General features: G+C 37.3%; 1 protein-coding gene across 2 annotated transcripts in view; it reads right to left on the bottom strand.

Moving 5' to 3' along the window:
- PRKCE (protein kinase C epsilon) overlaps window positions 1-19068 on the bottom strand; it is a 653543-nt gene that overhangs the window by 228501 nt on the left and 405974 nt on the right. For both annotated transcript variants that reach the window (XM_074205195.1, XM_074205202.1), the window contains one exon: window positions 567-709. In XM_074205195.1, coding sequence (XP_074061296.1) covers window positions 567-709 — 143 coding nt within the window. The remainder of the gene's footprint in view (window positions 1-566; window positions 710-19068) is intronic.

The raw sequence follows: 19068 nt of genomic DNA, 5'->3' as shown, positions 1-19068 counted from the left end.
TTAATAACTGCATTTATTATTTCCTACAGATGGAGGTCAGATTGGCTTCTCTAGAGAAAGACACAGATGTTTCACGTCATGGAATTTTGACCATGTCCACGGGTAGCTGTATTCTGACATTCTTGTTTCGACTTTTCTTCCCCTCTGGAAAAGTATGTTGTTACAGGGTTTTTTGTTTTGTTTGTTTTACTTTTGAAATTATAGTAATGTCACTGGTGGGTTCTATCCCCTAATGCCAATCTTATCCCAACCTGGGGGCATGGGAGTATATTTTGAATGCTATGGGGTTTCATTGTAAGTTGTCCTCCCTTTCTCCTGGAGAAAATTTCAAAGTCTTGCTCTTTAAACTTAGATATTCTCTTGACAAACTTTCCTTCAGGCCAATGAAAAAAAGGCAATGGCTGAAACCAACTTGTGGTGAATTCTTCTTCCTTTTTTTTTTTAAATAAAGACTTATTTTCAAGTGAATTCTATGAATCTCTGGGACTTCCTGAATTTTATTATTCTACTCCCTACAAGGCAAAGCCAGCAGTCTTGAAAAGGTTCAGAGTAGCTGCATAATTTACCTTTTTCCTCCTCTGACCACTGTTGGTGATTTTGTCTGGGGTGACTCCCAGATCAGCCAGCACTTTGGCGATCCCCCTTGCATCCACCCCACAGTTGGGTGCGACGTTTGTTTCACAGCGCCGATGGACATTCATCTTGCAAACTGAAAGGAGATATTGAGGATCAAATGCATGTTTCCCAGAAAAAAAACAAACAATAATTATCACAACAATCCCTTGTGAGCTTCAGGAAGATAAGTAAGTCTTATCTTACATAGGAAAATTGATTTTTTAAAATTCCTTCCACACTCACCTCTTCCATGAAATGTCTTATTTTTTTACCTCATCTCAACTAGGGAATACACATTTCATTATACCTTTTTTTTTTTACCAACGAAGAAACTGAGGCTCAGGGAAAGTCCTTTGACTTTTCAAGGATCATACAGGAAATTAGTACCAATGTGTGACCTTAATCCACTCACTCTTAACCTCATCTATTTCTGTAGATATAAAATGAGGAGAGTGGATTAATGTCTAACATCTCTTCTAGCTCTAAATCTCTGATCTTTATTAGTCACTCAATAAATATTAATTAAGTGCCTACTATATGTTAGGAACTTACAATCTAATGGAGAAGTCATGGGAACTTGATTTACTCTAAGTCTCATTATTCTGTCATAGATGCTTTTTATGTAGTTGATTCCTGGTGTTTTGGTTTTCTTTTTAAGTTTCAGTTCTATTTTTATATCACATGATTTCCCCATATACATCATATACACCACATTATTTTCCCCAATATACCACATTAGATACTAAATTCTTATATCTATTTCATTATCATTTATCTAATTATCATCTATCATCTACTTATCTATCTATCTCCCCTTCTAGGTACTCAAAGCCAACTGCCCTTGTATGAGAATATATGGTAACATTCAACATCCATCACCTCCTGTCTTTCCCATGGAAAGGACTCTGATAGAGTATTTTATCTTATAGATTTATTTAGATAATTTATTATCTTCTTTATTATCTTCTATAAAAGTCAGATCTAAAAAGGACTCATTTATTGAGTGACAAAAATAATTTGACTTGGAGTCAAGAAAACTAATTTTGAATCTGGCCTCAGACACTTCCTATCTATATAATCAAAAGCAAGTCAGTTTATTTCTTGAGAATGGGGCAAGGAGGAAGTGTCATGGACAGCATGGGGGACTTGGAATCAGGAAGATATGAGTTCAAATCTCTGCCTTAGACACTTACTAGCAGTGTAGCTGTGTGACTTGAGGCAAGTTCCCTGACCTCTTTCAGAATGAGTTTACTCATCAGTAAAATGAATCGAATGAAATATTTGTAAAGTGATTTGCAAACATTGAACTTCTATATAAAAGCTATTATTGTTGCTAGTTAGGTTTTTTTTTTTTTACTTCTAAAATGAGGCTAATACTATTCATTCTACCTGCCTCAGAGTTTTATGGTGAGTTAAGTATTTTGTAAAGCTAAAGAGTAAATTGTTACCATCACATCCAATTCCTTCGTTTTACGGACAAGGAAATGTCTGGTGGTTAGAGAGATAAATGTTCTCTGCAGATCATTACCATAGACAAAAATAGAGCTGAGTCTATAACCCAAATCTCCAGACTTCCAGACCAGTGTTCTTTCCACTTGATGCAGTTCCATATACCTGCTACCTCTTCTTTATTCTTTTTCACTTTCACACTTTGCAATATATTCTTTTGCAATTGAAATTAAACTGTTTTATATTTTTAAGCTGTATCTTATTTTAGGAGATCCCTAATGTTTTACAAAAGCAAGCCTTCAAATTTCTGTTTCTTTGATTACTGACTCCCTTTTTAGGGTTGTCTGCGGAGAGTTGCTAAAAATATGCTTGTTGGATGAGGGAATATCCCGCATGGGTAGTCAGCCCTTAGATTTTAAAAGAGCATGCTTATGTAAAGAGGTCAGAAAAAGAGACCAGGTTGTAATATGTGCCTGGGAGAATTTCATAGGATCATCTCAGAATTCTCTAGGCAGCATAACAAATGCTGCTTTATCTAGAATAGAGGAGCTGCTGGAGGAAAGTTAAATTGTCTCCTTATCACAGAGTTCTCAGTCCCTTTTCTGTTAAAGGAAGTGACAATCTGGGGAGATATTCCTCAATCAAGATGTCCTGAAATGGATTCCTGACCCTAAGTTGAGTATCAGTAGAATTGAGGGGGCCCCAGGGGAAGGTGGTGATAGTTCACAGTCAAGAAGAGCTAAGGAAATATGTTTTTTTAAGTTCAAAAAAGGTTAAGGAAGGAGGGAAGGAAGTATTCATTAAGCCCTTTTCTTAGGAGAGTGGTGAAGAGACACTTTTAAGAAGAGGTCAAACGATGTATTTGCTCATAGCAACTCATCTAAGAATACAGCCAAGGCAGTAATTCTCAAAGTATAAGTCTACATAACCTTGAGAACCCCTGAGGTCCTTTCAGTGAATTCATGAAGTCAAAATGATTTTCATAAAAACATTGACATTATTTACCTAATAGAGAAATTTCCATTATTTTCAAATATATGTGTGTGTGTGCATGTATATATATGCAAAAATATGTATATGCATGTGAGAGACTCTAGATTTTTTTCTTAGATTTTAACAAAAACAACAAATAAATACAGAAACAGACAGGAGATTTTATTAAGCTAGACACAAAAAAAGATTTACTACAAAAATTACTAATCTTCTTTTCACTAATATTTTTAGTTTTGGAAAAATATTGTTTTCAATAAAATGTTATTTGCATTAACATGTAATAGGCTTATTATTAAAAGATGGAAAAATTAGTTAACAATTATATGTTAAGCACTCTGCTGAGTGCTGAAGACACAAAGAATCAATCAACATTTATATATTATCAAAAGTCCAAAGTGAATTCTGACCTCAAGGAGCTTATATTCTAATTGGGAAAACAACACATATAAGTCAGACCATGCAAGATGAATGCATGGAAGATAACCTTGGAAGTGATAGCACTAATATTGAAGGAGAGGAGAAAAGTAGCCCTAGCTCGTGTGAAACTAGTTGGTGATATATATTTGCCAGAATAGGGATGAGCCTTAAAGGAAGCCAGGGAGTCTAAAAGCTGAGGGCTAGGAGGGAAAGTATTCTAGGCATGTTGAACAGCCAGAGCAAAGGAGCAGGGAGAGGAAATGGGGTATCATATAGAAAAAATAGCATATAGCTAGTATAGACCAATATAACTAAGTGGTGCAGTGAATTGAGCACCAGCCCTGGAATCGAGAGGACCTGAGTTCAAATTTAGCCTCAGACATTTGATCCTAACTAGCTATGAGACCCTGGGTAAGTCACTTAACCCTGATTGCCTCACATCTAGGACCATTCTCCAGTCATCCTAAGCTGTATCTGGCCACTAGACCCAGATGACAGAGAGGAGACAGTAAGGCTGGTGACCTAGCACAGCAGCCCCTCCCTCAACTCCAACTCCCTAAAATCATTGTTTTCTTCAACAAACAACAGCTAGATTCTAGCATGAAAAGATAATAATAGTGTGTGACTCCCAAGATTATCATGATAAACAAATGAGATGATATTTGTAAAGTACCTGGAACATTGTAAGCTCTTTCTTAGCTTTTCTTCCTAGTGAGAGTTTTCTTTTTTTTTTCCTTTTGCAAGGCAATGGGGTTAAGTGGCTTGTCCAAGGCCACACAGCTAGGTAATTATTAAGCGTCTGAGACCGGATTTGAACCCAGGTACTCCTGACTCCAGGGCTGATGCTCTATCCACTGCGCCACCTAGCCGCCCCTTGAGAGTTTTCTTTTTTAAAAGGGAGGTCTATGCCTTTGATCCAGCAATACCACTACTGGGACTATACCCTGAAGAGATGATGAAGAAGGGTAAAAACAGGACTTGTACAAAAATATTCACAGCAGCCCTGTTTGTGGTAGCAAAGAATTGGAAATCAAGTAAATGTCCTTCAATTGGGGAATGGCTTAGCAAACTGTGGTATATGTATGTCATGGAACACTACTGTTCTATTAGAAACCAGGAGGGATGGGAATTCAGGGAAGCCTGGAGGGATTTGCATGAACTGGTGCTGAGTGAGATGAGCAGAACCACAAAAACACTGTACACCCTAACAGCAACATGGGGGTGATGATCAACCTTGATGGACTTGCTCATTCCATCAGTACAACAAGCAGGAACAATTTGGGGCTGTCTGCAATGGAGAATACCATCTGTATCCAGATAAAAAACTGTGGAGATTGAACAAAAAACAAGAACTATTACCTTTAATTTAGGGGGGGGGAGCTGATATCTTATTGTCTGATCTTGCTATCTCTTATACTTTATGTTTCTTCCTTAAGAATATGATTTTTCTCTCATCACATTCAATTTGGATCAATGGACAACATGGAAACAATGCAAAGACTGGCAAATGACCTTCTCTGGGGGTGGGGGGAGGGAAGTAAGATTAGAGGAAAAATGGTAAAACTCAAAATAAATAAAATCTTTAAGAGAAAAAAAATTAAAATTAAAATTAAAATTAAAAAAGGTCTATGGCAGTAGCACGTGTTTGAAGGGATACCATGTGAAGATTTAATTTTTATTTAAAAACTAACAAGCATTTACCTACTCCTGTGCTAAGTGCTTTAGAAACATTATCTCATTTGATCCTCACGACAATCCTGGAGAGTTCTGCTATCATTCTCATTTTACAGATAAGTAAACTGTGGCAGAGACAAATATTAAGTAACTTGTGAAGTATCACATAGCTAGAAAGTATCTGATGCTTATTTAACTTTTAACTTTTTTTTTTAGGTTTTTGCAAGGCAAATGGAGTTAAGTGGCTTGCCCAAGGCCACACAGCTAGGTAATTATTAAGTGTCTGAGGCCAGATTTGAACCCAAGTACTCCTGACTCCAAGGCCGGTGCTTTATCCACTACGCCACCTAGCTGCCCCATCTGATGCTTATTTAAACTCAGCTCTTCTTGACTACAATTTCAGGGCTCTCTCCACTCTACCATCTAGGTGCCCCTTTAAAAGTAATTAGATTTGTTTTGTTTGGGGGCAGAACCAGGAATAACACTAGAAATTACAAAATGGGGTAAATTGAAGCTTGGTTAGCAAAATAAATTTCTAACAATTAGAAGCTGTCCAAAAGTGAAATATGTTGCCTTGAGAGGTAATGGATTTTCTGTTCCTAGAGATCTTCCAGTAGAAGGAAGCAGGGACAGTTAAGTAAGTGGGTGGATAGGGCACCCAGCCCAGCTTTAGAAAGACCTGAGTTCAAATTCATCCTCAAACACTTACTGGCTATATAATGCTGGAAAAAACACTTAAATCTGTTTGTCTCAGTTTTCCTCAATTGTAAAATGAGAATAATAACAGCACCACTCAGCACAATGTCTGGCACATTGTAAGTGTTCTATAAATATTAGTTGTTTATTATCATCATCATCATCATCATCATCATCATTTGTCATGCATGGCAAAGGAGAGGATTCCTTTTTGAGTATGTTTGAGCTCAATGGCTGCTGAAGTCTACTGAATTCTAAAAATTCTGTGATTCTATAAATATAATTTCCTTGTTTCACTCTCAAATTTTCCTTTTGAGTGGATGCCTTCCAGGTTACTCAGCAAGGGTTAAAATGAGAGCTGAACAGAAGCCAAGCAGAGTGGCATGCACCAGGCCACCTGCTCCCCATGAATGATTGGGTCAGTGGCCTAAGGGAAGGAGATGTCACATACCCAGCTAGTTAGAGGAAATGATTTATACAACTCAAACCAAGATGCCAATTGCCCTGGGGACACTTTAGGTCTGGTTTCTTAGAAAAAGAAATCCACTATAGCCTCTCACACTCTTTTTGGGGGTCATTCCTAAAAATTGAATTATTCTTAATAAACTTCCTATAAAAACTCTACTACCTTAGCTGGGCTGTCTACAAATAGTATTGTCATTTCTACTGGGTAATTGGATGTGATTATGGGCTAATGGAAGCAGAGATTATCTCTCTTAACTCCTCTCAGAAACAGCTGCCCTTTTTCCCTTTACAATGCCCTACCTGTTAACAAACCATTCATTTTAAACAAAATCAATTTTTGTGATCCAGACAAGCTGACTTTTTCCTCTATTTTTTCTCACAAAGCACTCCATCTCTTTCCTCAAATCTTCCTCTGAGAATTCTTCTTTTCCTTGAAGATGCAGTTCAAGTCTCATGATTGTGAAACCTTTCTCAATCATTCCCAGCTACAGTCCCTTCTGTCTCTATCTTATATTTAACTACTTATTTTTATTCATAAATCCAAATAAATATATTATGAAGACATATAATATATGAATATGCTATTGCTGTTTGCCCTTTTTTCTCAAAGAGGGGCCAATGACATCACAACTTGTTCATGAATTGGACACACACACATACAGAGGTGTATTGCTGTTTCCCTGATAGAAAATAAACTTCTCCTTCTCCATGGCAAAGGCTGTTTCATTTCTTTCTCTGTGCAGCTCCAATTTCTGGCAAAGGGCCTGGCACATATTAGAGAGTTACAAAATATTCGATTGGTTGATTGTGTGTTAAGAAGAAATAGAAGAGCAGATTTAGGCAAATATAGACTCTAAGTGCTGCTGGTGGAAGCAGCTTAATGCAGTTTGCAAAATGTTAAATTTTCAGCCTGAGCATTTATACCCTGGAAAGCCTGCAAACGCTACAAATCAAGGCTCAATTGTTTTGCCTCATTGATTGTCTAGACTTAGAAAGTAATGGAGAAAATGTTAACAATTAGAGTAAACCTAACAGTCAATCCATTGTTTTGGGGAGGGGGGGCAGAAGAGTGAGAAAGTGGGAAGCTGGTTTTTTTTTCACATTTTCCAGCATAGCTGCTAGGATTCTACATGATGTCTCATGGTGACAAGGTGATGTGAATAGCACATGAACTTTGTAGGCCCCAACAAAGTGAAGAGTTAAGTTAAAGCAGAAGAATATCCTGGGTAATTATTGTCTAGGAACCCAGCTAGCTGAGTTCAGGGACCCTCATTACCAACAGATTATTTTTTTTTGAGAGGAGGAAACTATTGCAACCAAGATAGTTTTGTAAGGCAGAGAAAGTTTGCAAGCTGTGGAGGACCACCCACACCACTGGAGCCACAATTCCTTTTTAGAACTGAAGTAAGTGGTCTATAAGCTATTCATATAAGGATATAACTTAATCGTTACTGCCCTCTTGTGTTTGTACATTAAATCTACATGTCTAGATGTGGGAATAGAAAATCTTTGACTTTTTTTAAAGTTTTTTTTACTTCCTGGGGGTGGGGTGGGGAGGGTAGATTTAATTCCCCTATAAATGCTTTAATGAAAACAGGTCATATGACACAATAGTTGTAAAAGTGCCTCAGAGGCCAGGCTCCCTGGATCAAAAGTGATCTCTCCCTCCTCAATGATATTTTTTTTGGGGGGGGGGGGGGCGGTGGCAATAGGGTTAAATGACTTCTCCAAGGTCCCACAGCTAGTACGTATCAAGTGTCTGAAGTTGGATTTGAATTCAGGTCCTCATAAATCCAGGATTGATGCTCTATCCCCTGCACCACCTAACTGCCCCCAAATTTCTCATAGCATTTTGCCTTCATCTCTGATTAGCTGTAATCACGTTTTACTTCATATATATTCATGTGTCAGCACACCATACCTCTTTCTTCTAGTAGCTCTTTGATTAGCAATTTGAGTTCAGAGATTGTTCATTTTCATTTTTTGGAGGACAATAGATGCTTAATAAATGTGTTCATTGTTGAAATGAAAAAATCTACAAGTTTTATATGAGTAAGAGTCTATTTTCCCCTAAGTTTTGGTGAGCTGAGGCAATCAAGATATGGCCACATTTTGACTTTGGCCACTGGGCCATGAGTTACACAAGGAAGCAACTGGTGGGGGAGAATTAATCACAAATAAGTATTTATTAAGCAACTACTATGAACCAGGCACTAGGAATGCAAAGATTAAAACAGCCCCTCTTTAAAAAAAAGCTTAAATTCCAAAGGGGAAAGCAACTCCTACATACATAAATAATTACAACACAGAAGCAAATTATGGATGAAGGGGGTACAATTAGTACCTGAAGGGATAAGAAAAGACTTCATGTAGGAGATGTTGAGTCAAGCTTTGAAGGATGGTAGAAGGCAGAGATGAGAAGGGGGTGAGACAGGCAATAGAATCTCTAGTTTGGGGAACAGCAGGTAACCAGCTTGGCAGAAACACAATACACAGAGAAGAATATGAGCAATAAGCTTGGAAAGGTGGGCTGTAGCCAATTTGGGAAGGCTTTATATACAAATCAAGATAAATTTGTATAAATCAGAAAAGCAAGAGGGAGCCAGTAGAATTTTCCAAGCAGAGGAGTGACAAAGTTGTGCAGTTGTATTAATTTGGTAGTTTTTTGGAGGCAGGAGTGGAGAAGAAAGAATCTGGAGTCAGGAAGGTTCATTAGGAGGCTATTCAATAGTCTGAGAAAAAGGTTATGAGAGCCTGTACCAGAGCAGCAGTTATATTATGAATGGACAGAAGGGGAAGTGGTTAATATGCTATGGAGGTGACTTGGCAGTTGACTGGATTTAGGACATGAGGGAAAGTGAAGCATTGAGGATGGTTCTAGGGGTAGCCAATCTGGGTAACTAGAACTGTTATACCGTTAACATAAAAAAGGGAAATTCAGAAAAGGGTCTTTCCTCCTCCCCCACCTCCCTGTCCTTCTCCCTCTCCTTCCCTTCCTTCCTCTTTCTTTCTCTCCTCGCCTACTTACTCTTCTCTGCCTCCCACCCTTCCTCTCTCCCACTCTCCTTTCCCTCCAACTCTCCTCTCTTCTCCCCCCCCACTTTCTTCTCTCTCCCTCTCCTTTCCCTCCTCTCTTCTTTCTCCTTTCTTCCTCTCCCATTTTATCAGACAAGGAAATGCTAGTTATATAAGTTACTAAATATCAGAGCATTTTGCTCTGATGATTTTGTCTCTATATTTTCATATTTTCTGTTGCTTAACAAAAGTAAGAATTTTTTTTTTATTCTGGGAGAGTCAGGACTATTACAGAGTCTATCAAAACTAAGAGATCACTACTATCACAGGATTACAAAATCAGTTGGAAGGGAAGTTACAGATTGTTGACTCAATATATAGATGAATAAACTGAGGCACACAGAGATGCCCACAGTCACAAAGGAAGTAAATAAAAAAGCTGAGATTTAAAAAGAACCCTTTAAATGGTCTGTCTACTGTTACAAATCCAACCTCCATTTTCCTGTCTTGATATCAGAGGGAACTGAACAAAAGCCTGTCTTACTCTGCTGAATGAGGACAAGGACAGAAGGTTTTTACTTCTCTGGCCACAGATATGGGACACATAGGGCCACCTAGAGATTGTGTCAGATGTATGTGGCAAAACAAAAAAGTGGACAAAATTATTTGATTTCATTTTAGGGAGGGGGCAAAAAGGGGATCAGGAAGATGTAGGGCAGAAATCTCTGAATGCAAAGAAAACTACTATCAAACATTTGCAGTGGCAATATCATGTCTCAGTATCTAGAGAGAGGAATTACCCTGAACTCTGCACCAGCCTTTGATCTACTGGGGTCTGTTCTTATCAACCACTCAATAATCCTTGCTGTTCCTAATGTCATATAAGACTTTGGAGTGCTTTCTGAATCATCAACATCAGTTTTACTATGAACACAATGTATTCCTCCTGTATCAGTGAAATTGTCCATGTCTTTTTTTCTTTCCTGGAATGACCTTTCTGAATCTCACCCTATTCTTTGAGCCACGACTTAAGAGTTTCCTCCTCCAATCTCACACTGATCTCTCCTTCCTTGGTATGATCTTTTATAGCACCTAACTTTACCATTAATTTGGCATTTAATCAGATATAGCTTTGTGGCCTCACAAGTTGGTGTCTTCTATTATTGTTTAATCTTTCACAAGGACATGTCTTGTCTCCCCAGAAAAACAGAAGAGACTGAGACTTAGATTTTCTCAAATCATCAGAAAGATTTAGCTCGGAGTTGTGAACATAGTGAAAAATTTTAAATATAATCAATGCATCAACAAGCATTTTTAATGTCTATGGTAGATACTAGGAAAACAAAGACAAAAGAGTGGTTGTTTCCCCTCAAAAAATTTACATTCAGTGAGGGGAGAAGAGACAAAATGTACTCATATAAGTAGATATTGTTTGTCCTTCACTTTTGAAGAGGATCAGTGACATCATGATGTGATGGATGATATTTTGACTGATTTGATGTTATTTTATAAATTGAATTTAAGTGAGACAGAGCTACACAAAATTGACAACTTCTTCCAGAGTTATCAAAGTCTTGGAATATAAATTAAAAATAAATAAAAGATAGTTTAGGAAAGGAGGGAACTAATATTGGGAGGGTTTCAGGCTTCAGGTTCCAGGTAATTCTTGACTTCAGTCTTGAAGAAATAAGGGATTCTACAAGGTAGAGAAAAGGAAGGAGTAAATTCAGGAATGGGAGTAAGTCAATGAAAAGGTACCGACAGGGGACAAAATGTAGTGTGCCACGAAGTGACCAAAGACCAACTGGCCTGGATCATCAAGTACAGGAAAGGGAACAATGTATTTAACAAGACCAGAAAGGTAGGTGAGAACCAGGGTTTTCAAAGTCAAGCAAAGAAATGTACATTTTGATAATTTTTTTAAAAAAATATATTTTATTCTAGAGGCAATAAGGTTAAGGAGGAAGGGAGTTACATTATCAAATCTGAAGTTCTATAAAAAAATCATTTCAGCAGCTTTGGGAAGAATGAATTGGAATGGGGAGTTGCCTGAAGCCAGGAGATTAGAAGTTCATGGCAAGAGTCTGAGTTGAGATGTAATGAAGGCTTGAATTAGGGTGGTGGTTGTGGTGAGAGAGGGATAATGAAGATACAAATGACAAGATTTGGGTACTGATTGAGTAGCTAAGGTGCAAAAGGTTTTTTCTTATCAACTGGGCTACCCTCCCTTGTACAGGATAGGTTAATTTTTTTTTCCCCTTAACTGGTCCTGAGACTCTCCTGATTGGCTTAAATTGTTGATATTTCCTGAGTTCCTCTGAAAACTTCCATCTTGAAAGAGGATCCATTCTCTGAACTTCTCTTATATCTTGTCTTATTAGGCTGTAATCTCCTTGAGGGCAGGAATGGCCTTTTCTTTTTTGCTGATATGTGTATCCCCCAAGCCAAGATCTAGGCTAGATGTTTGTTGACTGACCAATTAATTCATATAACTACATATAACTACAGACACAAGTCTACAAAGAGGTCTTACTCCTTCTATGAATTATCTCATTGTGAATCAACCGTAAAATCAATACCAGGAAGCCATGCTTAACTAAAGCAGTAATGTCCTTGCAGAATATCTTTGCTGAATATCTTTTTTTCTTCCAGGTTAAGTAAATCTCCATTTCAGTAAACCTCCTGTGATTCAGTAAGGTCTCATTTTGTTCCATTATTGAACCTAAACTATCAGATGAGATTAGCCTAAATTAGACCCAGCCCACAAAATGGGGTGAAAACAGGAAGAAATGAAGAACAATATCAAGATTGTGAAATGGGTAGACTGACTAAATGGGTGGTACCTTCAGCAGAAATAATGACTCAATGAATAGATTTGCCTAACCATAACAATTCATTCTCAAAAAAGCCATATATCAGTATAGAAAAGAACAAAATCACCTTCATAGCTTTAATTCTCTGATGAAATGACCACCCATATTTATTTTGTGTGTGAATACCAAACAAAAGTCAATTTAAAAAATACTACGAAGTAGCTAGACACATCAGGAGAGAAGGCTTTGAGAAAAATATCAGTGGTGGTTAATTTAAACAGAGGCTAAAATAAGAGCCAGAACAGTTAAATTACAGTGAGCTAATATTTGGAAAAGTGTGGCCTTAAACCTAGTCTTTATACCTTTCTTTCAACTGAATCAGTTTCTGTTTTCTAATACTAAATTCCCCAGGTCTAAGGAGGTGATGCTCCTTGCTTATTCTACCATGACCAGACCACACAAGAAACACTGCATTCAGTTCTGGTGACATAGTTCAGGAAGGTTACAAGTTAGAAAATGTCCAGAGGAGGGCATCAAGCCTAGGGAAAGGTCTTTATATGAAGGGCTGTCAAAGGGACTGAGAATGATTAGCCTGGAGAAGATTTGGAGGAAATTAAAGATGCCTTGTTCCCTCAGATACTTACTAGTTGTGTGACTCTTGGTGAATTCCTTGACTTTTCAATTCTATTCAAGATTATGGTCCAATTCGTAAAGGTGCCTTATGGAAAAGTGATAAGACTTCTTCTGTTTGGTACCAGAAGGAAGAAATGGGATCAGTGGTTGGGAATTATCAGGAGCCTATTTAGACTTAACATGAGAAGACACTCTCCAAGGATGAGAGTTGTTCAAAGATAAAATGGGTTTTTGCAGGAACTAGTCCCTCTTTGGGGATTTTCAGAAAAAGGTTATATGGGTATACTAGAGAAGGTATTTGTTCAGATCTGTGTTGAATTAGATGTCCACTGTTGTCCTATCCATCTTTAAGATTCTGTGAAGATATCCCTTCTGACTCAATCAATAGAAACAGAGGGAGCAAAAACTTGCCCATTTATATAGTGTCTATTGACATACTGAAACTTTATAGACAGTCTTATTAATAACGAGCATGGAAGCAATATCATGGGAAAGATGGGTAACCTTTCAGTTCTGAAAAAATACTGAGAGTCACATCAAGATGCTAAGCCAATCTGGGTAAAGACTCTTCCCTTGGTACATCTTCTAAACTTGTTATGTTTAACTAAGAGTAAAACTGAAACTAAAGTTAAAGGGGACAGAAGGACTCTTCTGCTCTTGTATTTGATGAGGATAAAGAAAACCAAAGTGTTTGGCCTCCACTACAATGTGAAGCATTGTTTGCTTGTTTAAAAAAGTTATTTTTATGCCAGGTCCCTAAAACTCTCATGTAGCTGTGTATGATGCACTGTGATGGTGTGTCGGTAGAAAAGAAATGAAGGGGGTCAAGTGGGGACTGAATGAATATCCTGTTTAGGATGAGAGCAAAAATAATGAATTTGGAGTTGAGAGGGCTAGGGGTGTGTGTGTGTGTGTGTGTGTGTGTGTGTGTGTGTGTGTGTAATTGCTATATTACAGCATTTCAACAAACCCATGAAAAATAAAATTCTGATGAAGCAGGACCTTAAACTAAATCATTATCCAGCTGAAAAACTGCTTATGTTTAATAAATCATCCCAGTTTAAAAAAAATAGAGCAAGAAAATTGTGCAAATAGCTAAGGCACATTTCTAAGAAGTTAAATAAAATTTGAGGTGATTCAAAAGAAGAAGGGATGAGTCATGGGACAAAGATTTAGCTACTCTGGTGGGCCATTGATTTACAGGATGAAAAGAAAGAATGAGCAATTGTTTCTACACACACACACACACACACACACACACACACAACACGCACATACACACCTTTCTATGCTTAAATAGATATCCCTTCCCTAAAGAGATAGCTACAAATATCCTCTTCTCCCTCTAATGCACACACATTTGGTCCAGGTTCCCATACTTGCTATAGAAGGAACATAAGACAAGCTATTGGCAGACTTGGGTTCTAATCCCAGTTCCATCCCTAATATACTAAATGATCTCATCCAAGTCACCACATAAGGCAATAGACAAGAGGGAAACGAAGGTGACGGGGAAAGAATTCAGCATTTAAAAGCATTTGTCAAGCACTTTGTTAAGACCTTTATAAATATCTCATTTGGTCCTCAAAACAATCTTTTAAGGTAGGTGCTATTTTTATTCTCCTTTTATACTTGAGGAAACTGAGGCAAATAAAGGTTAGAGCCTTTGCTCATGATCACACAGGTGGTAAAGTGTCTGAGGTCACATTTGAACCCAGGTCTTCCTGTCTTCAGGATAAGTGCTTGTTTCACTTTGTCAACTAGCTGATTATAAACATGTTTGTTCAACTTTCCTTACAGGGGTGCTGGGAGGTTAAAAATGAGATAAGATTTGTCAAAAAAACCTTTGAAGCAAGAAGATATCAGTATTCAGCTCTTGAGAAAACCAGGATCTCGGGGGTTTCCACACTCAGGAGTTAAGAGATCAAGTTCCAAGGACATACAACAGTTAAGCTGGTCCAGACATGTGCCATTCTCATCTCTACCATCCTAGACCATCCCCTCTCCTTCACCTAGTGCTCAAAGTTGAGAAGAAAGGCTAGGGATATCAAAAAAGTGAACAATCTACATGACCTTATAACTTTAATCATTCTCTCATAGCCTCAAGTTCCTTATCTATAAAATGGGATGGAAAGTAAGAAAGAGTTTGGATTATATAATTCCTAAATCCCTTCAAAATTCCTAAGATTATATATAATAACTTTCCAAATAGAAGAAAATGATGACTTAGAGAGATGTAAATGAGATTAAGGAATCAAATCTATCTCTCAGTTGAACGTTACTCATTAAGGAGATGAGGAAAGGCCAGGACCAATTGTGAACAATAATTCCTATGAGAAGGCAAATTTCCTGGGAAGGAACAGGCGACCTGGGAACTAAAAGTGGGGGGAAAATAGGAAGTCACACGTTTTAATAGTGAGGAGGAAATTTCTCTGTTGTTTTGGGACTGTGATCTTCTTACAGACAAGGAAGCACTCCTTTAGGGGAAGAACTTAGTGGAGAGTAGGATGGACACAACCAAGACAGGAGAGGTTTCAGCATCCTTTTGCCCTTGGTCCTTTGTATGCAGGCATCTGGGTCAGGGAGGCATGAAACATGCACACACGTGCATAACACACATTCTCTGTGGCAAAAGAAGGAAGAAGGAAGCTAGGTGACTGAAGCTCAATTTGGGACAGACATTGCAAGGAGATGAGGGCTGATATGATAGGAGCAGTTCCTAGAAGGACTCTGAATGCTACCTTGTCTCAAAATGCAAGAAGAAACAACTCCCACTAGTGGCAATATAATATAATATAATATAATATAATATAATATAATATAATATAATATAATATAATATAATATAATATAATATAATATAATATAATTAATATAATTAATATAATTAATATAATATAATTAATATAATATATAAAATCTGACAGAGAATCACAGCTTAGAATTTTAAAGGTCTTGGGACCTATGGTATATTGCCCAATTAAAAGCAAGTATTCCTGAGTGTTTTCAAAATAAAAACTTCATCTGATAATACATTAGGACAAGAGTTCTTAATAATAATCATCATAATAACAATGATATTAGCTAGCACTCTAAAGGTCTATAAAGGAAGTTAGGTGGTCCAATTGATAGACAGGTAGGTCTGAACTCAGGAAGACTTTTCTTTCTAAACTCAAATCCATCCTTAGACACAAACTAAGCTGCATGTCACTGAACCCTCATTGTCTCAGTTTCCACATCTGGAAAAGAAAAAAAGTAAACCATTCTAGAATCTTTACCAAGAAAATTCCAAATGGGGTCATGAAGAGTTGGACAAAAAACTGAGTGATCACAACAAAATATTTACAAATCACTTTACAGATATCATCTTATTTAATCCTCAAAACAACTTGGGAGATAGGTACTATTATTATTCCCAATTTATAGATGAGGAAATTGAAGCAAACAAAAGTCAAGACTCACCAAGGGTCACACAATTCAGGTCCCTGATCACCATTCTATTTGTCTACCTGCTTCTTAATCCTTTTAGTCATAGATCTCCTCTTCCCACCTCTAGAAATCTGGTGAAACCTATGGACACATGCTCAGAATAATATTTTTAAATGTATAAAATAAAATACATAGAATTAAACAGGAAATCAATTATTTTGAAAGGCCACTATTAGAATTTTTTTAAAAGAACAAGTTGACAGATTCCAGGTGATAATTCCAGTAACAGTTGAGACCCTGCAGAAGGGGAAAACACTATAGCCATCTTAGAGGAAAGGGATGTAGGTTGGAGAAATATCTGGGATTTAATGGGGTGAATATTACAAGAGCACCAATATTGGACCATGATCTGAGGATTTGTCTGTTCACACAGGGTAAAGACAATAACAAATGATCAACCAAGCATATTTGTAGAACTTTTCCCCATTTTCTAACTGTAGCTCTGTGAAGTTATGGTTCTCTATCATCTGTAATGCTGAATGAGGGTGATCTCAGTGGTCTGGGGCTAGGCTCTGGGCACATTAATATTTCAGAAATGACAGTGTCTGCATTTTAGCTCCTGGCACAAATCAACAATTCACTTAAGATATTTATTTAAAAAAATCAGACATCACCTCATTGGTGCCATACCCTAGCCAAAGCAATGCTATTTTCTGCCATTTGTTCCGAGAAGGTTTCTTTTTCCTTTCTGGTGGCAAGTAGGAGCAAATAGCCCATGCAAGATTAATCTTCCCAGAAGTCCACTGTCCTAAAGGATATCACCCTCCTTACTGTTCCTTGCAAAGATGCTCAATTTCCCATCTCTATGCTTTTGAATTGGTTATTCCTCATACCCAGTCCTTCCTAGTCTTTATATCCAGACTTCTTTCAAGTCTTAGTAAAATCCTACCTTCTGAAATAGACTTCCCCTTTTTAATACAAGTGGCTTCCCTCTGAAATTACCTTCACTTGGTATAGATCTTGCATATATAGAAATGTTTGCATGTTGACATCCCTTTAGAATGTGAGCTCCTTGAGGGCAGGGCCTATTTTTGCCCTTCACTTGGGACATTATTCAATTATTTCAGTTATGTCTGACTCTGGTTTTTTTTTTTTTTTTTTTGGCAAAGATCCTGGAGTGATTTGCCATTTCCTTTTACAGGTGAGAAAACTGAGGTAAATAGGGTCAAATGACTTGCCTAGGGTCAAACAACTAGTACATGTCTGGGACCAGATTTGAACTCAGGAAGGTGAGTCTTCCTGACTCCAAGTCTGACATTCTATCTACTGTCACCCAGCTGCCCCATGGGGTCCATGGTGGGTAGTTAAATACTTTTTAACTTGACTTGTCACTTCCCTTCTGAGAAACAGGATTAGTTTCCTGTTTCCTATCCCATCAAATCTAAACTCCCATGCCTGAATTTCATGGCTATCTGAAATCTGTTATTATTCCACTTATCAACTTTGTCTTCAGTTGCTCCTAACATGGGGGTATAAGGACCCTCTCATCTGCAAACTGGATAGAGATACATCCACATAACATATCACAGTGCCAGAAGTTATAATGAATATAAAGAATTCTAGGAGCAAAAGAAGACATATACACCGATACAGATTAAAGTAAGCAAGCCAGGAAAACAAGATATATAACATCTGCATCAATGTAAGTAGAAACAACAGCACAAAAGAATCTGAACACTGTAATTATAATGACCAAGGATTGCCCTGAAGGAGAGAGATGAGAAAATATACTTCTCTCCCTTCTTTGAAGAAGTAGGGGACTGTCTAGAACACTACATATATACAATGTCACTTTTGGTTAATGTGTTGGTTAATATTGCCAATTTGGTTTTTTTTTTTCTCTTTCTCTTTCTTTTTTTAATTCTTTAATACAATGGCTAGATCCCTAGATGAAAAAGGAGGTAAAAATAAACTTCAAAACCAAAGTGATATAAAAACAAAGATTATTCATTCATTGAATAAAGATTTTAAAAGGCCCTTAAGTCATATCTATTCTAGGCTCTTCATTTTACATTCTTAAAATGAAAGAGCTGAGGATCAGCAACGTAAACTGATTTGTGAAAAATCATGCAGGTATTACTGGAGGAGTCAGAATTTTAACTGAGCTCCTCAGACTAAAAAGCCATCACACTACCCTGTCTCCCATTAACTTGTTGATTTAATCAAACTGGTCTCATTTCTATTCCAATGAACTAACCCATCGTGCTCCTTAATCCAGATTTTTAATTTCTATGGTTCCTTACTCTTTCTTCCTTCCTTCCAAATCTATCTACCCAAATCCTATCCATCTTTAAAAATACACTTCAAGTCCCACTTCCTCTAGGAAGTCCTCTTTAGTACACCAATCCATATTATTTTTTCACTTCAGTGAACTTTTTAACTCCTTGAATTTAGTGTCACACAATTTCCCACTTGGTCCTGACATATTGTTTTCTGACAGTTTTTAGGTATATTTGTCTTGTATGGTCTGCAAGGACTCTCGCCTCACTGAATATCAGAATTTTTCCATAATATACACTTGTTCCAACCACTGTTTGCCCTTTTACCTTCTCTATATTGTACACAGAGAGTGGAAACCATTGGCCTGGGTACGAGTTATAGGAGTTCATCAGGAGATTCCTGTTATAAAAACTTCTTGCTAGTCTGAAGAAATTAACCTTCTGGAAGCAAGATTTGGACAGAATGTTAGGTTTGGCTAAGAAATAAATATCTATGACTTTAGGATCAATTTCTCACAAAGAGTTGTTGAGATGCAGGACTAAGTGGAAAAATTAGATGGTAAAATGGATCAGAATGGTACCAACTGATA

Source organism: Macrotis lagotis, chromosome 1 (genome assembly GCF_037893015.1).
Source record: "Macrotis lagotis isolate mMagLag1 chromosome 1, bilby.v1.9.chrom.fasta, whole genome shotgun sequence".
Classification (NCBI taxonomy): Eukaryota; Metazoa; Chordata; class Mammalia; order Peramelemorphia; family Peramelidae; genus Macrotis; species Macrotis lagotis.
Note: the sequence above shows the minus strand (reverse complement) of the source record. Positions and strands in the feature narration are given on the sequence as shown.